This window comes from Enoplosus armatus, chromosome 5, assembly GCF_043641665.1.
Source record: "Enoplosus armatus isolate fEnoArm2 chromosome 5, fEnoArm2.hap1, whole genome shotgun sequence".
Taxonomy (NCBI): Eukaryota; Metazoa; Chordata; class Actinopteri; order Centrarchiformes; family Enoplosidae; genus Enoplosus; species Enoplosus armatus.
Genome location: NC_092184.1, coordinates 13,735,486 through 13,758,377, shown reverse-complemented (window position 1 = coordinate 13,758,377; position 22,892 = coordinate 13,735,486). Strand labels below are relative to the sequence as shown.

Here is a 22,892-nt window from a genome sequence, read left to right as displayed (position 1 = left end):
CAAGTGAGAAAAAACTCATTTCGGTAACATTTGAAAATGTTTTGACTTACAATATTTATGTGGAATTTGACAATATAATCAAATCAGTTATATGTTTGGGAGTGGAGGGATTACAATCAAAGTAAGCAACACTCTCTTTGTTCGTTAACTGGATGCTGTAACCTCAATATTCTTCTTAACCTTAAATATTCACCTTTTTTATGTTTTTTGCAACCTTCTGTAACACTGCGTCTGCTGAACGTACCCCTGTGGGTAACGACGTGCTGACGTAAGACGTGTGAACAACAAACAGTTGTTGGACTTCAACAAGCTAGCGAATGGTAACGCTAGACAAAAACAGGTCCAACGTACTTCTCCCGGATAGGGAGATATCTACGAGACCTGTGCGGTCGGAATATCTTTATAATCTCATAATATTCAGCACTATTAGTACCGGCAGGTGTAGCTTCGGCACGGTTCCTTAGCGCTAGCGTTAGCTACCGAAACATGCTCATTGCTCGGAGTGTGACGCCTGTTTTTTTTCTGGCTGCCGCTGGTCGAGGGTTGTGATGCACGACAGAGGGTGAGACAGGAGCTACAGCCGGAAAATATTTTTCTTGACACAGAAGAATGGACTTTGTCGGGGAGAAACAAACGGGCTCACGTCAAGAAGCAAGCATGCGACCGTACACGGGCCTGGACGTCATTGTTGGGCAACAACTTTAGCAAGCTAGCTAACATCACTTCGCTCAAATTCATGCAAATGAATCGGTTTGGAGTCGGGCAGTAATCTGACTTTGGTAGCGTAATGGAGGCACCCTGAGTGACTTGTTCGTTTCAACTGGATGTCCTGGTGCTCTTAAATGCTGTTGGCAATGTGCTGCTGACAACCAGTGAGCCTTTCGACGGTTCTCATTTGGAGTAATAAAACAGGGTTGGCAGAAATTATTAAGTGGTGGTTACCAGCCTGGGTGATAGTTGAGCAAAGTTGCCTAGTTTGGCATATAAATAATTACTGAAACGGTATCTATTTCACATATTTCTTCTATTGATATTTGTAATGAAATTGCACTTTAATTAGCTAATTTTAAGGATGCGCCAAAGTCAACTGTGATTTGGGGTTTATGAAAACTATAATTTAACTCACCCCTAGTACAACAAACCAGTCAAAATACATTTTCTGATTGCACTTGAATATAATTTGGTAAATAAAGGACCAGGATAGGAGCACATTTACGTATATTGTTGTGAGACAAAGGCCAGAGACAGGCTTATCCATGTCAGTTGGTTTCTAGTTACTGTTTAACTCAATATCTAGGCTGTCTGGCACAGTTAAAGACTGAGTTTTACTGGAAATGAAAACATGAATATCGAAGAGCAGTGTCTAGATTTGTGCAATGTCAAAACAAAAAATAATGTGGACGATGATCACAACACTACCAACAACACAGAAGGGGTCACCCCCCGGATCTCTGAACTGATGACGGACAGTAACACAGAAAAACAAAACATTGTTCCCACAGAGGCCTCCGAAACGTACCTGATGCCTCAGCTCACTGACAACCTCCAGGCAGCTGAGGAAGATAACCACCAGGCACAAGACACACTGGAAATTGACGAGGTCAATGGAAATAGAAAGTGCAGTGCCCAAGACACCCCGGTGAATCCCACTGACTTGATCTTTTCTAATGATGAGCAGCACAAGGACAATATTGGGGTGGAGGAAATGAAGGAACTTAAGGACACTGATCGTGCAAAGTGTGTTGTGGAAGAAGGAGATGATGGTGGGGACATGGACATAGGTGTGGACCTGAGTCTCGATGAGAGTGGGGTGTTGGAGGCTGAATCGACAAACGTCAGATCGTTCTCAGACAATACTTTAGACTCAGAGTCCACATCTCAGGATGTCCCAGCTGGCAGCACGGCAGAGAGCCCGTCAGATGCAAGTCAGACAAGCAGCACAGAAGCTTCTGCCACAGACCAGGCTGGACTGTACCCTTCAGTGGAGGAGGGGGACGATAAACACAAACAAAGTGGCAAAAGGGTAACGTTTCCCTCAGATGAGGATATTGTCTCTGGAGCAGTGGAGCCTAAGGACCCTTGGAGACATGGTAATATTGTGTGTTTGTTTCTGCATGTCTGTATGCGTGAATGACTTTCTATTTATTCTACTTGTCAATTGTGCATGTATGAACTTGTCAGTCCAACATGGCTTGCCAGGATTTACTCTCATAGGACTTTTAACCGCGTTTTTCTCAAGCTTCATATCCTAAAAAGCTGTTCACTCTGTTCAGATTGGGTTTAAAATGTGTCCTGTCATGGTCCATATTCCATGTGTTGTCGGTAAAAACGTGATTATAGTAGGTGCATGTTGACACTGATATATGAGAGGTGTGTCTTTGAGAAGTGTCTTTGAGAGGAATGTTCTTTTGTGTCTTTCTTCAAAACTTGTCATCTCTTGCACAATCGCACTACAGTCTATTTAGTCCTCAGGCAGCACCTGTGCCCCCGCCCCTTTTTCAAACAGAAGTTCATTTCTTAGTTTAAATAGTCAAATAAGTAACACAACGGCTCAGTCTGGCTTCCCCCCCCCCCAACAGCCAAAGTACACCTATGTTTAAATCTAAATATAGGCCCAGGCCTGTGCTGTATGCCTTATTGTGAGTGGATCCCACCAGTGGATCCTTGAGGTGTGCCATTTTACTTCAGTAGGTTCCTGTTTGTTCAGTGAAAACACATCCAAAGGAAGCTCATGCAGGATATGGCACTGCCTTTACTGTGGAACCCAATCTTTAAAGTTGCAACAAAATGAAAAAACAAAATTGTTATTCACCTTTTTTAAAGTTAATCTTCGATGTAATAATGTGCGTATGTTTTACAATAAATTTCATATATTTAAGATAAGTAACTTTTTGGATCCCCAGGAGGTAAATTAGCACAACAGCAGCACAAAGAATGGACCTGAGAGAAAGATAGAAACATGATTCAGATAAGTAGAGAAATTTTATACAGAAGTATACAAATAATCCAAGTTAAAAAGCAACATACATTACGTCACACTAAACCAGTGTGCATGATTGTAATGTATGTGCAAAACCAATGGTGTTTTCTGCCAATCCAGATCAAATGACTTAGTAGATCAAGTGTGTTTGGAATATGTTTTTATGTATAGACTAGTATACATGAATAATTACTGTGAAAAATGACAGTTTGTTTAGTGCACATTTTTCTTTTTCTAATGTTTTTAGATTAAATTTAACATATATAGACCAATATATTGAAATGCAGTTTTAATTTGAAAAATGCATTGACTAATAGCATATCAATAACTGTAATACCCAAAGAAAAAAATGTAGGAATGTCCCTATTACCTTTTGGATTAAAGTGTAATAATGTTGATTATTTGCTGTTACCAGGTCTTTTATGACATTTTTGTTTATGTTTTCACAGTCTAGTTCCTCTTGAGCTATTGAGTTATACTGCTTAGTTTCATGTTTAATCCTTTTTTTGGAGGAACTGGCTAGTCATGTATGATCTGACCATGACTCACACGCTCCTTCATCTGGTGTGGACAATGGACATCATTTAATAAACAGACCTACAGTCTTAGCGGGACAACTGGTGCTCACAGTACTGTTACAGCAGTCAACATAGTTACACAGTTAACCACAGTCTGAGAAGATGGCAAATTTGTGTTTATTTGGACTTATATACTGCTAATCTTACAGTCTGAGTGTCCTTTTTTTTCCTGGTGTATAAAGCCAAAAATGTAGGCCAGGCCAAGGCAAGGGTCAGTGATGCGAGATGTCCAGATGGGGGAGGGGGAGTAGAATGAAGCACAAGAGCAGCAAGGTTAACATGCATAAACAATACACCCCCATGTTCAGCTGGATATAAATTGTTCTATTAACACCCCTGCAATTGGTCAGACAGCCTCTCAGAAAGACACCCGATTTATCCTCACGCGTTTAGTTAGATGTAACTGTAAATTATGCTCTACCCACTTAAAATAATTTACATGTATGTAGCATCCATGCCTCTTACAACCCTTATAACCCTGTTGCTTCTCTAAATGTTTCTGTATCAGTTTACCAGCCAGTCTGATCGTAAATTGGACATGAAATATCTTTAGCCAAACTCCATGGGGGCAAAGTCCAACTCCAACCCAGTTAGCCAAGATTTCTGTGACCGTATGAAACACACAGCGCTGGGAACAGTCAAATATCTAGATGGCTGTAGTGTGGAATCGGATATATTTATCACGGCACATTTATCATGTAGTTTATTTAAGTTCCAAAGGTTCAACTGATTGTGCCGTTGATATAGAGGTAGACAGACAGTTGATGGTGGTGAAGTTAATCACTTGATAGAGGATGTTCTGCTTCTGCCATGTTTCTTGAGGACATGCTCGCACATGGGACAGGCTATCTGAGTGTGTGTGTGTGTGTGTGTGTGTGTGTGTGTGTCTGAGGCAAAGTCCAGGAAATTAAATGTATCTGAATCTCCGCTCCAAGGCACTTCATGCTTCGTTAGCAGCACTGTGCCACAATAGATCCATGATCTACCCACACCCTTTATCTGCTGATCAAGTGTCAGGTTCTCTGGGTCTCTGTCTTATGTCATCTGTCAGAAACATACCAGCCTGAGCTCACAGAGCCTGGAGCTTCATCCTTGCACAATATAAGTTACTGCTGGAAGAGCCGAGGGGAGAATTTGTCAGATGGATATTGAATGTTCAGAAAGCAACATATATCTTGTTTAAGTGCGGTCACGAAATGAGCTACTGAACAAGAGTTAACTTAATGGAGTCTAGAAAGCTGCCATTCAAAATAAACCCCCGAGGTTCAGGAGGGAACAGAGTCGGGGGAACAATAGCAGCCAGCGCGGGTGTCATATTTCCATTTCTTCCATGGCACTCTAATTTTTCCAGAATTGACGTCGGCCAGTTTCATGGTATCAGCTAGCGTGCAATGTGTGAGGCTATAATTTACACCAAAAAGACCAGCAGTGCTTCTTAGAACTGCCTTTGTAATATTGTATTCAAGAGTTTAAATTTGTCTGCATACCTTTTAACAGTATAAGGAAAGTAGTTAAATATATTAATTTCAATTTCCCCTTTCCCCTCTCCCTATCGAGACTTGAGGGACACTTTTTCTTTCCCTCCAGGCCTGGGCAAATACTACATCATATCCTGAGATTCCTGAACTTCCCAACATGCTGCGTTGCTTCCCCTGCTCCCTTCGCTTCTCCTCCCATATTTCTCCTCCTCCCTGGCTGGCCAATTCAGTCTTGAGTGCAGCTCGGGCTTATATCAGCAAAGCATGCCGGATCATACTGGAAGCATGTGCTAAGTCATTTATTTTATCAAACTTATCAGTCAGTCACTGCAAACACTGATGATCATGATGCAAGATAGTTTTTCATAGCAGCCATAGAAAATAACTAATAAGTACTACAACTTTATTGTAATACAGCTTTGTGAATGAATAAGTCAAAGCCTGCCACTTGTAGTGCAGACAAATTCCTTCACATTAATGACTGTTTATCCTGCGAGCAACCAAACTCTTTGGCCTACGTGCAGCTCCGTCTCATGTCATCAGACCCAAGGCCCACTTGGCACCAGGTTGTTAGAGGCTCTGTGACCCATGAAATGTTATGTGTTGTGGCTGTGGACCAAGTTACATACTGATAAGCAAAGCTTTCAGTGTACAGAATGGACAAAGGCTGTGAAAACCTAGCCGTTAGTTCAGTTTGTGCTACAGGCAGACCAGTACTGGGTTTTCTGGGCCAATAGAGGAAAAAAAACTATAAACGTTTTTGAAGTAATCTGACCAAAACATAGCATATTTGATAAATGGACCTAAAATTTTGACTGTTTTATATTCTCTGACGCACTTGTCTGTTACAACTAGGTGTACAAAGATACTTTTTCATCCTATTGGGAAAAACATGCCTGCAAATATTTGAGTGTTAAATCACCCAAGTTAACATTCTCAAATGTGAGTTGCCAGCTGTCAAATAGGTGTCACTAACACCCCATTTTCAGTGAAAACATGAGTAGAAATAAAGTGAGTTCAGTTCACACTATCACTGAGGCAAAGAACGTACGGAAATAGAAAACAGTAGAGTATAACAAGAGACATCAACAATGCAAAAGTCTGTTCATTCTGCATGTTATTCCTTTTTATCAGTGTTATTTTTGAAATATTTATGATGACTTTGGTGTAGTTTTGAAAATGAAATGAAATCATTGTAGGAAGGATTAGAAATTATGAAGAACATTGTACCTAAATTCAGTTTGATTTACTAATTTTATTATCCTTGAGGTATGCATCTAAGTGTGCAGCTGTCTAATCTATGACAACATAAATACTTGATCAGAACTGTATTCAAACCAAGTAAAACTTGGTTGGTACGTCCCTACTTGTCAGTAGACTGGCCACCAGCATCTGCTCAGCTGTCAAACAGCTACTCAGGTGTTGCAGAGTATTGTAAACACTGACGTCTGCTAGATAAACTATGTAATGATGACACTGTTTCCAAATCGCAGTTTTTCTGTGTTGGGATATATTTTTTTCCAACCAACAATACATGCTGATGCCGATATGTCTGTGATACTATAATACCTGCCTAGCCAGGGCTAGCTCTATTTTGTACATTGATCTAATATGCATTTCTGTCTGTCTATGCACCTTTGTTTGCCTTGTAGATATGAGTCTTTTGTGATGAACTCTGCCCTTTAACCTTTGGAGTGGGGTGTCTGTCTGCACTGTAGCCCTAAACCATGGTCATTTTTAGCAACAAAGCTGGGGATTGATAGTAAATGGTAGAATAGACGTAGAGCATATCACTCTAAGCCTTTCTGTCCTCGTCAAACAGGAATTCCTTCCTTTCTTATCATCCTTGAGGAGGCTGCAAGTAACAAATATTACCTACATTGCACAAAATGCCCCCTCATTTAAAAATAGAGCATACAAGTGTTGTTTGCTCATAATGTCACTCTCCATCTGGTCCGGCAGCTTTCTCTCTCTCAGACGCAGGCCTGGTTTCATGTGGGAGATTGTTTAAAATGGCTGCTCTGTTTTTTTTTTTGTTTTTTTTTAACCATCATCATAGTTCATTACACCAAAGGAGAGAGGCTACTATTGATGCACATGTCTTACACCGCCAAAGGCATGAAGTCAACATGTTGTGATATTATACACTGTCCAGCTATAGTTGCTGTGTCTGCAGTAATGTGCAAACAAACCTAAAATACTGCATGTCTGTGTTGTATGAGTGCAATGACATGGAGGCCAGTTGAGGACTGGTGTTGTGTGGGATGTGTGTGTTTCGTGGGAAGCCTGGGGGTTGCAGGTGTTGCAATTTTCTGATTCTGCTTCAGTCTATCCCCAAGTGCGGTCTGTTAATTATTGATCTGCACGCAGCTACTTGGAATAGATTCCAGGGTTTTTGCATAATTACACTCCTGCAAAGTGTTGCCATTCCTTAAGCCACATCATTAGAAGCCATCAAATTTATTTTGTTTACTTTTTGTGCTGATACAGTGATTTACAATGATTTAGGTTATGTAAATGTGTTTAGGTTGGTAGTGTAAACCTTTGGGCTCACCTGTTTTAAGCAGAAGGCAGCTCCCTTTTTAAAATTTGAACTTTTCTTGTGTTTACTCACTGCTGCCGTCCTGTCATCCAGACTGGTAGAAGCACACAGCAGCAGCAGCAGCACAGTCCCTGCTTTCTTGCCCCACCTCTGACCAGCCAGGCAGCCAGCTGTCATGTGTGAATGACGCTGCTGTCACCATCCACAGCACAGCACTGTGAAATGGCAGGGAACGGGACCGGCGACTGGGAGAGGGGGGCTATTTTGAACACCGGCACTTGCATGTTAAGTAGGAGCTGGCGACACTTATGTGTTCCACCTCCAACAGACGTACATCTATCTCTGGACGTTTGCCCAAAGGCTTGGCATGTTATTTTGTACATTGCTGTTGTCATGTGAAAACTGTTACCTCAAAATTTAAGTGATTTTCATGTATTCACTTTAGACTACATCCTCACTAAGCTAGCTAAATTTCTAAATCCTGTAGATGTCCATTCGCACTGAAATATTTAAATGGCAGGAAAACAACTAAACATCCTCTTCTTTATCCTCCGTTCTGCCTCGTCCTGCTCTCTGTGATCACCTGTACTTAGTTTAAATACAGCCCAACTGCAGTTTGTGGTGCTGTTGAATTGTATTGCATTACCGACAGGTGCTTCTATTCTTTTTTTAATCCGCTGCATGTATATCAATGAGGGTAGGCTAAATAACAGACACACTTCTCTGTAAAATATAATGCATTTCAACAGCACCACAAACTAAATCCTCCAAAATGATTGTAAAGTGAAATCAACACCTCTCTAAAACAGTTTAAGCACAAACTGCTCATTATAACCATCAAGAAGGGAGGATTTATTGCAGGACTGTTGTATTAGATTAGATTATGTTGCATTAGTTTTAGGTAGGTGTACCTAATAAACTGGCAACTGTGTGTATATCCCTGTTGTCCGAAAATTCAGTTTTTCCTTTACAAGCTATCACATCCAGCCTGTGATTTCAGATTTATCCACTCTTGAGCTAATAACAAATGTCAAACTAATAACCGAGCATAACTTGACATTTTATATATGCAAGATTTTCACCTGACAGCAACAATTCGCAAGTGATACAATACCTAACCGACTGACAGTGCAAACCACCTTTCATTCAATAGGGCAACAAATCACCTGAAGACTGCCGAAGTAGTTGGCCATCAGCTGAAACACAGTGTATTAAACTCTAAAGCACTGCCAGTTGGACACCTGGCCTCCACGTGTTGTGAAGTGCTCTGTGTCCAATCTTCTCTATTGGAGCTTTTGAACTGCTGGCTGGGAATAATTTCCTCTTGGGGAGCGTGTAACCTGTCAACACTGGTTTCTCAGTCGTTGCCTTTCATTACAGATATTGTAACTTAATATATTTTGTCTAAATCATCAATTCAAGGTGACTATCACTTTCCACTACCACTTTAGCTTTCCCTCCTTTCAGTGTTATCCTTTCAGGGGATTGGTCCTCAGTTGTTGTAGGGTAGTATTAGCTGCTACATAACAATTTGTCCAAGTATAAACTAGGTCAGTCAACCGACGGACTACCTTTTCCGACCACAGTCCTCTCTCTTAGTTTGTTGTTATGTAACTTAGCATTATTCTGTGCCGAACCCCCTGCTGTCTCTGCAGCTCCAGATGTGTGCAGGCAGCACGTCAGGTGTTTATCTGCAGTAGCTTGACTGAGGCTGGTACAGTCTTCACCACATTCCCAGTCACTGCCAACGTTTTTCATAAGCTCTTTATATAAAGAGTATGCTGTATCATTCTTAACTAGTGAAACTAGAGTGTGCAGACCAGTCAAACGGAAGAAATTTAAGACATTATGCAGGTCGTTCATTTTCAAGGGAATCCTCTCAGTCGGCTGTCCCTGCAAATAGTATCTCGTCTTCCTCTGCACACATGCCAACACTGCCTTGTCTTTGCTTGTTTCCTCCTTGTTGTTGGAGTGAGAAAGCACAGCACCTGTAGACCGTGTGTTTGCACTTTTATTTTCTTGTGAGTTGAGTGTGTAATGAAGCCACAAAGATGGCAAGGCCGAAGGGGATAAACAGACTTTGACATGTACAGAAATGGGGTCAGACTTCACTTGAATGCCTTCTCAACAATTCAGATAACCTTTCTCTGTGCTTTATCCTTGAGTCTGTGCAGTAAACAGTATCTCTGAGATGAAATTTTGTTCTACACATGTGGAGCAAGAGCAGGCATTGGATGATTATGTGGTAAGATGATGGTTGTCTACATTTATTTAGCACCTTCATATGACAGCAGCTTCTAGGTAGGTGAGGTGCTAGCTCTTTTTCAGCACCTTGGAAGCTAAGAATGACATGTTTTTACAGGCCCTGAAGGTTTGGCTTCAACATAAAATGCTTTTAAAGATCTCACTAAGAAAATAGTTGGGGTCCTTACATGTTCCTTTTTAGATGGTTCTCAAAAAGTCTGAAAGCAGTGGGAAGCTCTCCTCAGATGTTTGGAGAAGGGGAGGTGTCCGTGTTGCCCAATGTCTTTGTAACTTTCCAGAACTAGCAATCCGATGTTCATGCTGCTTTTTGCAGAAACTAGCCAGGTGTGAAACCACAAACTCTTCACAATCCTCACAGTCCTACTTCCTCCCCTTGTTTTTTTAATTAAACCATTATACACGCACTAGGAAATGCAATATTTTATTTTTTATGCTGCTTTATTATGCAGTAAATAGCTTCTTGCCCTACCTTCAAAGGTAGCCTCTCTGTGTGTAACACAGTGTGTAAACATTTACAATGGAGTGAGAAATTAAAAGTTCTGATCCATATCTCATATTCAGCCTTTTGTGGTGATGGTAACATTTAAGCAAGCATTCATACACCCATCTACTCCTCTGTCCCAGTAAGACTAGAGCAAACTGGGTCTGGTACTAAAGCCCACGCTCAAACTGTGGGCACTCTGTGGGTCGATCTGTTCTGACCTTTTGTGGGCAGTGGAAGAGGCTTTGACTGCAGCAATGTTATGATGTTGTGCAGCTACAAAGGAGAAAAGAAGGCTTGTATTTTTAGCTGCTGCTTTTAATAATGGTACATCATTTTTGTTCAGTTGTCACACTTACATGGCAAGAGGCTTGTTAGGCCTTGTTAATTGAAATAAAAAAAATGAATGACAAAACATTGATTTGATGAGTTGATATGAAGAATTGGCAGCATTTAATTAGGTAGCTTTATTGAAAGTAATTGCAAATAAACAGCATAATGAAATTGAATTCTCTGTTTAATTCTCTTCTGTTTTACACTCGTCAAGTAGATGTGAATTTGTTTCATGAAAACATTTGGGAAACAAAGAATCACAGAAATGGGATTTTTGGCCAAAAAGCTTGTCGCTCAGCTTTGTAGGAATTGAATGGTTTTCTGGTGGCTTGTTGATGTATTTCTTGCCATCTGAATGTGTTAAATCCTAGAGGTTTTCCTTGCTTTAGGGTGATAAGGTAGTTGGTATCTCAGCCATGACCTACCGAACCTGTTTGTTTGTATGTTGTATACAAGGAAATTACATTACTCCACAGCCTGTAAGATGCACTCGACATGACTAGTACTGGGTAAGGCAACACCTTTTAACAAAAATGTTATTTAAAATGCAAAAATATATAAAACAAATAAATTACAGCAGGATAAAATGAAAATACAAAAGAATAATAGACATAAGAATAAATGTTGTGTTTATATTGCGGGTACACAAACATGCAATGTAAAGGCCAGTTTATAGAAGTGGTCAGACCAACGGAAGTCTAAAGTTTTTATACCTGAGCCAAACAGCAACACTGGAAAAGCCAGCTGACATAGAGCTGGATGAGACACGAAAATGTTTAAATATGTGGATGACGGCGCACATTTTCAGACAGTCCTGAAAGGCTTTCATAGTGTTGCACTCGGTTTGAAACACAAAAGGTGACAGAGACAGTTGAGTAAAGAATGAAAACGGAGAGCTTGAGCGAGAAGTTGAAACCCAGCATACATTCTCACCTTTGAGGGAGGGGGAGGAGGGGTTGTCCTTCGACCATCCAACAAGCTGTTCTGACGGAGTATATTGGTGACCTGTCCAGAGGGAACCCTTTCCATTGCCCAGTTCATTCTGGGATTGGCTCCAAACCCTTGAAACCTGACCCTGAATCAGGTTAAGAAATTGAGAAAATGGATGATTGTTTTATTGAATTGCATTATACTGAAAGGAGTTGCCCATGTTCAACAAAATATTAGAAAAACAAATGGGGAAAACCCAAAATTATCTGTTGCAAGTGCATGGATAGAGTGATCACAAGATGATATGACTGGATTGTTTTCAGGTGAATTATGATTTCTGAATGCGGAGCAATTTGGTGGTGAAATGAATCAATACAATGACTAGTAATTATTTTAGCACAATTGTAACTTGAATTACCCATGATGATTTACTTTTGACAATCAAAATGTGACGAATACTGTAGCTTCCAGGTAATAGGTAATATATTCATACTGAGATTAACCCTAACCTCAGGTGTGTTGTTTAAAGTTGCTGCTCTGATGCCTGCCTGCCTGCCTGCCTGCCATTGTTGAAGTAAAATGACGTGTTAATTTGTCACTGAAAACCTTGACCTCACCTTGTGCTTTATAGCTCCAGTACAATTAAGGTGTGGAAGTGAAGCAGGTTCAGCTGACTGAACATCTGCTCACATTCAATGCCTTACTGTAAAAGCTTTGACATACTTTAAGTACAGCTCTCTCCTCTCAACATACAGTATGTGCCTGTACTTGTTGCAGCTCTGCCAGTTAAGTAATTGATTTATAATTTATGGCAGGTATACCTCCCTTGTTGCCTGCAGTTTTTCTTCACCGCAAGATACCAATCCAGCAGGCTGTGTACTGCAGCACAGATGCAAAAGAGCCATAATTTATTACGGTAGAGCTGAATCAGACATAGTTTATTGATGAACTTTGTAAAGGTAAATCTGGTTTCCTTATACATTTATTGGAGGGGCATACCCCAACAAACTAGATTATACTGATTTTGATTTCCAGATCTCCTGCCATGACAGGACCACCTGGGTTTGATTGCATTGATTTTGTTTTGACTTCCTTCAGCTCCATCTAAGTCATGAGGGGGAAGTATGTGAGGGTTAGAAATGAGGAAAACACGTAAGAGAGCAAGAGGTGTCACATGAACAGCGTTTTTGAATAATTTCCGTGCAGTATTATCTTGACATGTCAGTTGGGTGACTCTCTTGCAGCCCGCCATTGATCACAAAATCTTTGCTCCACTAAAGGCTAAATCTGCACCACCAAGATAGTTCTTTACCAAGAACCAAATCCACACAGTGCTCAATTTAACTCTGTTGATCTGAGTCAGCAAGCTAGATGCTGCTGTAGCAGCGTTCTGCTTTTCTTTCTTTTTTTTTTAAATGTTGCTCACAAGCTCAGCGATGGCAGCAGCAAGTGATTTAGTGTGTGTTGTTGCACAGTGAATGGTGGCCAACAACAATAACAAGGAGAAAAGGGGCGTGCTGCCTGTTTGTGTCATTTAGCAGATTAATTGAGTCAAAGCAGAGATGGACTCTCTCTCTCTCCTCTCCTGTCCCCTCCACGCCTGAAATCTCAACCCAAGCAGCAGCCCTTCCCTTAATGCCTTCTTTCTTCAGTACAACATGAAGAGCAGGTTTTGTCTATCGAAGGGATGGTATCGGAACATTTAGGATGGTGAAGTGCAACAAAGGAAATTGTGTAACTGACTGCTTAACTCGACTTCATGAAATAATATTTGAGAAGTTGTTGAGTGTGGAAAGTGTGAGGAATTGCAGCTGAACCACCCTGGGCTGCCTGTCTTCTCTTGGCATGGGCGTGGGTTTGGGTGTGTGAGACTGTAGTCAGACCCTCCTAAACTGGTGGGCAGTGATGTATTCAGTGAGCAGTGGTTCCTCTTGGTAGCTAAATGTCTTCTCAAAGGAAGATGTGGGTTAAAGATTTTCTATTTTTGCAGTGTAATCTTACTTTTGACTGGGCATATCATCACCTCTCTTCTTCCTCTTAACAAAGATGTTGCTTGGAGCAGTCGATTCCCCTCCCTCTCTCTCCCCTCTGCGTAACTCCTCATCGCCACTCCCTCCATACATGTACCAGCAGCACTGGAGGGAGTGCAATAAAACAAAGACAGAGCAAGCAGAAATGCAGGCAACCGCTGTAGCTCACAAATCTGAATTCTATTTAACACTAAGCATTTTCAGTCCTGAGTAGCTCTTACTTGTTGTCTTTTTTTTTTCTTTTTTTTTCACATACTTTCACATACTCATAGTTTTTTTCAATCCAAGCTTCCTTGTGCTGCTCTCTGTGCTTTTGAGTACAGTGGTGATATATTATTTTTCATTTAAACAAATAGAACCATGTTCTTTTTTTATTCAGCCTCCGTCTCGCTCACCTCCCCTTCTCTTTTTAATGAGCTATGTGTGAAAATACTGTGTAGTAAGCATGGGACCCTCCCCACTTCCACCCCCAAACCCCACCTTTCCTTCAGGAAGTGTTTACACACACTTGCTGCACAGCGACTCTGCACAATAACACTTTTCCAAGGACACAGTGTTCACTGGAACGTACACACTGTACTGTACAAATTTACAAGACTCACACTTTGGTAGCAGAGGCATTTATGCAAAATCCACAGTTCTGTGTCCAGATATTGTTTTGTAGATAAAGCACAGTTGTAAATACAGATTAATTGAGTGGCACTTAATTACAACTGATTTTCAGGATATAATAGCTGCTTTAGCTACCAACTAAACCCCTGAAGCTGGCATGTTGGAGAGCCTCACCTTGAAACCACCACACCAAGTTATTAACATGCCTTTTTTATTTAAAGGACTACTTTACACAGTGGATGCAGAGTAAATGGAGATGTAGAACTTTAAGAAAAAGTCATAAGTCCTCTCCAAAAGAAACACATCACAATTTTGGCAAAACAGGGAAACGTATTTAAAAAAGTTAGTGCCACCTCTTTGTTTGACCAAAGTCTCTGTACAGGCCTCAACCCTAATGTGTAGCTGTGCCTGCTTTTCAATACAAAGCTAAAATGTTTATCTTCATTTCCTTTTTAGTCCAATTGATAGCTGTAATTTATGGTGTTTCTTACCCGTTATTGTGAAAGTCAGGCACTGGTGGGTTTGCATTCAAGACACCTACTTTGTTGTCTAGTAAGTAATTTAGACAAGGAAAGATACACAAATGCGCACAAATGTTATTGGTACCACGTGTGTTTTTTGTACAAGTTAAGCAAAATGCAAACATGATGCATGTGTGCACAAAACAATGCATACACCATTTCCCACACATAAACTGGCATTTTAAAAGTAAGAACGTATATAATTAATGTAAAGAAGCAATCTTACATATGTCTCTTAGTGCTTTGCATGCAGTCTCCTTCGTAACCTAGCAGAAGTAAGTAGGTTTTCATGGACTATTGGTGTGATTGAAGTGAAGACTTAAAGGTAATGAAAGACCGTCTTGGACTATGTTCTGTTTTTAACAGCAGTGTTGTGCTGCACGTGGTTGCTGGCTTCATTGCAGCAGTAATTAGTGTGAGGAAATTTGTTAAGGGAACATGATGACAGGAGTGAAACTCCCATCCGCAAAGTCTCTGGGTTCGATTCCCGGTAGCAAAACCACTGGCTTGGGCATGTGGTCAACAAACAAAATTGGCCATGTTCGCAGGTTTGAAGCCAGAGGAGGGTTCTCATCCTTGTTGCTGGACCAAGGACTCCTACTGGTTGGTCAGTCCTGAAGAGTGGAGGGTGGGACTGGAGGGGTTTGCATGAACCTCCAACACGTCTTGCCCTCCTGGTCATTGCTGTCAGGTGAAACTGCTGTCTGTGTGACAAGGACTGCATTGAGTGTTTGAGTCTTGAACCTACATAGAGGTTTATATATCTTGTCACTGAACGTAGCATATCCTCATCTAGCCGGCTTTAGTAATGAGAGTTTTTATGAGTGTGCATGTACATTCAGTACGTAAAAGGGCCCGCTGCAAGACTCCCCGGTTTCTGTTTGAGAGGCTGTTTAGGTCTCAAAACAAGTGAAAGATGTGTTGTGGTCATTCACATTGTATTCATGCGGCACTGACTCGCTCTTTCATTTAGTCTCACACATGCACACCATTACCTCAGACTCACCGCAGTCTCTCTCTCTCTCAGCCATGATTTGACGTCTGAACATTTCATTGAGACGGTGAATAACACAGTTGGTCAGACATGCATGGCTGCTCATGCAGGTTTTGAACTGACTCTTTGTCCCACCAGCAGGTTATTCATTCTGACCTGTGCTTGTACAAACATATAGACATACAGATTAAACCATCCAAATCTACACGCTGCTTCTGCTGCTTCGCTCCAGGCCAGCAGTGTCCTATACCTCATCACTATTACCAAGTTATCACGTGACTACTTCAGAAGAACCATCTCAGAATCTGAGCAGCACATGATGTTTACTTCCAGGGCAGTACTGAAACTATTAGTATAGAAAGACAAAGGTTTTATTATTATTTTTACATTTTAGTAATGCTGCTAAGTCCAGTCTCCTCTGTCACTACCTTGTACACATGGGTAGGTGATGAACTTGAGAATGATGGGGGATGTTGTGGGAGACGAGATGGAGGCAACTGAAAAGGGAAGCAGACAAATTCTCACCTTGGCGAGAGGAATCAAAATGCTGACTGCAGAAAAAGTCAGATTCACACACACACACACACAAAGACGCATGGTGTTAGTACAGTAGAAGCATCGGTGCTGTTTCTGTCTGTATCAGCATGCACTCAATGTATTTATGTCTGTATACACTACCTATACACGGTCTAAAAAAGCAAATGCTGGTCAAATGCATATCATCCTATTTGTGTTAATCAAATTTTATGTCCTCATCTTTCTGAATTCCTGCACACATGCACTATTCTTTCCTTTTTTTTCTTTCTTTTTCTTCACTTCTATCATTCTTTCTCTGTCTTTCTTTGCCTGAGTGCCTCACTTCATCTCTCAGCAGAGTCTCTCAGCCAGAACAGTGGGTTTGAATGTTGTCCAGTCATCTGACTGGAGTTAGCCCCCACCACAGTCTGGGATGGCAGCGGCGGCTGACCTGCACACACAAAGAACAATACTTCCTTTTTTCTGACTTAAGTAGGGGAGCCCTTAAAGGGGTTACAGTTTCTGAGAGCACTCCCCAAGGCAGGCACACCAACGGGTCATATAAAAAGAGACTTCGTTATGTTGATCATTTGCAAGAGTCATGGAGGAATGTCCTTGGCTGATATGCAGGATCATCAGGGCAGATCCAGCTTGAACGCATTGTTTCGTTGTTTGTTTGCTTTGCAAATGGTTGCTGTCAGAAAAATCATCATTTCAATTTGTTGCACCGTTCGTACAGGCACCTCAGCATCACATGCAAGTGACCTTTGAGTGAACTGCAGAGCACACAAAATAAATAAGCATCAGTTAACCTAATGATATGACATTTTGCGCCAGCAAGCGATGTGAGCAGAGCCACTTTGGATTAAAAACATTAAGCATGTATTAAGCCAAATACTTAATCTAAATATTATCGAAATCGCAATATCACCAAGTGCAATCTCAAAATCGCAGGGGCTACAATTTTTTTATGGAGGTAAAATATCACAACATGCCATTGTAAATGAAGCATTGTAATGCTACAGAGATGCCCCAGCCATACAAAGCATATTCTCCAGATGTAAGGGAACATGCTTGTTACAGACCCCAGCAAAAATCACGTCATCATTTTTATATATTAAAAAAAATGAAATATAGTTAAATTGGATTACTAGGTTTAATGCATGTAACTGTGCACTGCACAGCTGGATTATGTAGAAATGAAAATAATACAAATATAATAGACGAAGATTATCAACTGATATCGGACGATATTAAAGGACATGGGGGGGGGGAGATGATCGGGACATACTTGTGTGTGGGTGATGTTCAAAGAAACAATGCAATGAAAGCAATCCTGACCTTTTGTCATTTTCTGTGTTTTGCAGCTCAGAATGTGACGGTGGAGGAGATCCTCTCTTCCTACAAACAAGCCTGTCAGAAACTCAACTGTAAACCCATACCCAAAGTGCTCAAACAGATACAGGTGAGGTTCAACTAAACACAAACACACACAAGCAGACATACCACACAGTGTTGCAGCCTAATACTGACGACACACACTCAGTTACTAGTTTATTAGGTACACCTAGCTAAAACTAATGCAGTCTAATGCAACAGTCCTGCAATAAACCATTTTGTTGAAACTGTTTTAGAGAGTCTTGATTTTCCTTCATGGTCGTTTCAGAGGCAGCTGATTGTGGTGCTTATTGTGTTATAGTGACAGATGTTTCTATTATTTTGTCCACCCCATTTTGTTTCTTCAATGACGGTTGGCTAAATAATTGAAAGACCTCTCTGTGTAATGTAATACAGTTAAACAGCAACACAAACTGCAGCCTCCACAACAATCATGAACATTATAACCTTCATGAAAGTTTATTTAAGGACTGTTAATAAACTTGCAACTGAGTGTAATCTCTCTAGATTTGTGTCATTTTTTTCTCTCTTCTTCTTTTCTGTCTCAGCTTTGGCTGTTTTATAACTCTCAGCTGTTGGGAAAGGAAAATATTAATTTCACCCAATGAGGAAGCACTGAAAACAATGTCAGAGAAAAGATCATGAATGCCATTTGAGAAGTGCCATTTCTACTTGAAATTGTGTTATTTGCCACCTCTAGTGGAACATCATAATCCCCTCTTAAATCCCTTGGCAGAGTGGAAAGCCATCACAACCCCAGCCTGCTGAGCTCCCGCTTTTTTTTTTTTACCCCTTTTTCATTCCAATTTGATGTGGCCAATTTCCCTGTACTGTAGTCCTTGTCACTGCAAACACTGCTGTCATGAAGCTGCCAGTGGCTGCTTTTTGATAGCAAAAGCTTCATCAGCAGAGCATAATGTGCCCAAAAGTTTGTGCTCACCCTGCAGATACCCCTGCAGATACCCCTGCAGATACCCCTGCAGATACCCCAGCAAACCACAAGTGCAGACACAATGATGGGCAACCTCCTGTAGAAATACATATTATTAATAAATTCCTCCAAAATTCCTAAAAATCCTATATTTAAAAATAGATATTTTTAACAGGGACAATTTTGTTAATAGATTAAAGATTTTAAGCCATTTTCTTAGTAAAATATTACAAAGATTTACTGGCTCCAGCTCATCAAATATTAATAATATTGATTTCTTATATGTTATAATGGTGTTGGACTGGTGGTCAGGACGTCTCAGCATCGGGACCAGTCTCACACAGGGGACCACAGATTCTACTTTACATAAATGCAAAACACTGAATAGGGTTAGTCACGTGGGGTGGGCGCCAGCTGAGGCCAGAGTGGGTACATGCTGTGCAAAACCGCTGGAGTACAAATAACTACTTGTATCACAGGGCTATACAACATGTATACTAATAGAAACTTGTGAGTTATGGCAGCACTATGAAGTCCTGGTAGCTCCACCCAAAAGTTCTTTGTAATTGTAAAGGTTCCTGTTCGTGAGGCTGAACAAAATTTTGCTCCAAGAATTACATCCTAAACCTTTTATTCTGGTGGTGAAAACACTTCAAAAGCCTGTTAATGTGGTTTGAGGGCACAGAACAACGCACCACGTCATGACTCGGGACAAGTGCTCCAGTAGAGGTGGGCCTTTTTCCTTTTTCAACAAGAGTGCTTGTTGCTCCCAACACGCAGATGAGGGTTTCATGTCTTTCTTTTTTTCTGCCTTCTCTTGTGGGTTAGCCAGCACAGTCATGTGTCCCATAATCCCTCTGCATAAGCAGTTCTTCAAATCCAGTGGGGGAAGACTCAGGGCTGTTTTTATATTTCTGCCGACCTCGTGCCTTTGTATGCGAAATGGTGCACATGCTAGATCTGTATTGCGATTGTTAACATGTTCAAATTTTTTCTTATGTGGGAGTTGTTTCTACTGAATATAAGACGTGTTTTTGTTCCAGGGAACAGAAAGAGGAGAGGAAATATGAATGAATGGGCAGAGAAAACAAAGAGGCCTTTTAACCTCCCTCTCAAGCAGATGTAAACGACTGTCCACTTATCACCCAGTCTTAATGATGCTTGAAACCTGATACTTGAGGATGGTACATGTAAAGCAGAGTTTTTATGAGGCAATGGGAGCAGGTTTCTGGTTTCTTTGTGGCCTGAGGGAGACAAACAGTGTTTGTCCTGTCTCTAGACGATAAAACTGACCATGTAATTGTCAGTTTGTAACATAGACTGACACACAGTTGAACTCTTAGGTTTACTGTCCTAGAGTTGAAATGACTGCTGACAATATGGTAATGCATGATAAAGCAATATGTTTCATGTGAATGTATTAAATGAAATAATGGCCAGTTAAAATGAGAGCCTCTGTCTAATAAAGACCTGATGGCCTCTTTACTTTAGGTAAATATCCCTAGCCGTAATTGGAAATTTTAATGTTAATAACATGTTAATGTTGATAACATTTATATACTGTTTTATATACTGTTTCTTGTCCCGTCACCAATTCCAATTCAATTTCTCTAGTCAGACTGACAGGACGAAGGAGTCGGCAGTGCTAGCCTTCTCGTGTTTGTCCTGTCGCAAAGTCGCTGCAGCACACACTCATAAACCCTTAACTGGGCCTCTTCTCCACTGGAGCACATTTGTTCCTGCAGGTGTGTCTCCATGTGTGAGTGATGAAGTAAAGTGAGCCCCGGATGGAAACACATTAGAGATTCTGCAAAGAAATCCCCACACGCCTGGTCAGCTGAGAGAAAGGAGTTTGGTTAACATCTCAGCTACTTGTGGAAATGCACATCACTGTGCTAAGCTGCTCCTGTGAGCTTCATTTAGTCCTACAGTCTGGGTACATTTCCACTGGGAGTTGACTGACCTGGGATCTCTGGTCATCACAGAAGTGTCCCACCTTCTCCCCTCCTTCCCTCCCTTGTGTTCTTCTTTTTTTTGTGATTGCTCATCTTTGCAATGTCTGGCCTCTCTCCATCCCTCCCGAGCTCTCTAGTCTTTTGGTCCACTACCGCCCCCTCTCATTTCTGCTTAGTCATCCTTGCAGTAACCAGCCTCATAAACAAGCCAGTCAGACCAAATGGCTGACCAGTGAGAGGGGTGTTTGCAAGAGGAGCCTTTTACTGTTTTTTCCCTCTTTCACTGTAAATGCTTTCTTTTATGAAGTCCAACTGCACTGTACACGCGCCAGTCGCCAGGGGCCCTACAGGTTATGTGCATTTTTTGGCAGTTGTTTGTGTGTCTGTGTGTTTATAAGGGTCACTATTTAGCACCCGCATGTTGAATGCCTGCTCTGCAGTAACTCCCACCAGAATATTGAGACCTGGACACTTGGTAGCCTTGTGTCACATTTCTGCTGCCGCAGTTCCCTCAGTGGTTTCCCTAGTATGCGATGTCTCGCACACAGCCAGGGTGCACAATTCATTTAACAGAATATACAGAAATTCTCTCTAGACTGGTTCAGTATATCTGGAATATGGTAGTTTCCTGCTACAGGAAGTATGCGGTAAATTAATGTAATTTCTTTTTCACATGTACATCAACACTTTAAGGTAAGCCTTTATTGGTCCGTAGAGGGGAAATTCAGGACATAAAGTAATCAAGAATCACAAAAGTGTAAAGTAGACAAAAGTCCAAAAAAAAGGAAAAGTAGCAAGAGATCTACTGCGACAGGCAGCCTACCGCTCAGCGCCCAGAAGTAAAAAAGACTTGGCAACATCCATGTGCTGCGCAGACACCTTATATTATCCTTCTCATTAGGGATACCATTCAAAGGTCATGTAGGCCGTGTTCCAATTTAGTGGCTGGACCCTTTGAAGTCTTATATGTCAACAGACTGATAAAGCATTTCAAAGTCATCTCCTAATGTGGCTGAGAAATGCAGCCTTCTTTTGTTCACATTTGTAGGACACAACTGATGGATCATTTGCAACCTTAGTATCACTCAATCCGTTGTACATCACTCATCTACATGTAAAGTTGGGATGTGTCACATGATTGGCATATTTAGGTATTTCTCAGGGGGTGAAATATTCACTAATCACTTTATCTAAACTCATGAAAAAGCCGCTGTGATGCATGCGTTGTATGGATGTATTTACCTTTAACTTGGTAACACTTTTTTCCGTTCATCAACGTACAGCAACAGGGTCAAAAACCTGCGCCTATTGTTTTCTATGTAAGCCCACACACCAGCAGCAGTGTACAGTGCAGTGTGTCAGGTGAGTGCTATGGACATCAAAAGATGAAGTGTGTTGCATTTTAAGCAGTTCGACATCTTGGGAATTAAGCTGATTAGCTCGATGAGAGGATCGATACCATGCTCACGTCTGTACAGTAAATATTATCTAGAGCTGGAAGCCAGTTAGCTTAACTTAGCACAAAGACTGGCCAAAAAACACAGTGCTAAGATATAATGTGGAGGCACAGTATAGCAAGAGTCACCACAGATTTTAATGAACAAGATCAGAAAGGGAATCAGTAGGTTGATGTAGTCCACCCACAACGCACATACACACCCATACCACCACTCGTGCAGAGGCACACTGTGCGTCATGCACTATTTTGGGTTCTGGCAGCTCTGTCAGGGAGGTATTTACACTGATAAAGTCATTCTCACTGACAGGTGCCCAAGTTAATTGTAGGTGAAGATTGTCACCCTGTTAAGTTGCCCAAAATGTGTGTCTGCTTGTGTTTACACAGTTAACACCCTCTGGATGCTGAAGAACAGAGAGTTTTTTTGATTAAATCATATTTCACAAAACGTACTGAGAAAATACTGTTTATGCTACCCGAAGTGAATGGTTCAGTCGGTTTGACAGCTGAATTATCTTTATAACTACTGCAGTGCGTTGGTTAGTGTCACAGTGTTTCCTGCTGTTTGTATTATGACAATACTCGCTTTTTAGATGTGGCATTTGTCTCATAACTTCATCATGTTTTGGGGACCTGTTGAGTCATGCAGTAGGCCATGAGCCTCAGTACAACTAAACCATCATCGGTATTTTCAGACACACACAGATAAGTGATCGGAGTGTGGCGTGAGGGCAGAGGTTGTGGAGTTCATGCTGAATGGGCCAGCCAGTTGACTAGAGAGAGGGATTTGCTGGTACATAGTTTCGAGTGCAGTTTTTGTGTTTCTGTGGGTGGTTGGGTGTTTTACCAGGGCAGGAGGTTAAATATCTTTCCACCTTTTTGATCTACGATG

General features: G+C 41.2%; 1 protein-coding gene across 1 annotated transcript in view; it reads left to right on the top strand.

Annotated features, from left to right (window-relative positions):
* Window positions 1-719: 719 nt before the first annotated feature.
* The window catches only part of ppp1r37 (protein phosphatase 1, regulatory subunit 37), a 40,096-nt gene continuing 17,923 nt past the window's right edge, over window positions 720-22,892 (top strand). Inside the window, exons 1-2 of the mRNA XM_070906236.1 lie at window positions 720-2,090; window positions 17,628-17,725. Of these exons, the coding sequence (XP_070762337.1) occupies window positions 1,343-2,090; window positions 17,628-17,725 (846 nt within the window). The 5' untranslated portion in view covers window positions 720-1,342. The remainder of the gene's footprint in view (window positions 2,091-17,627; window positions 17,726-22,892) is intronic.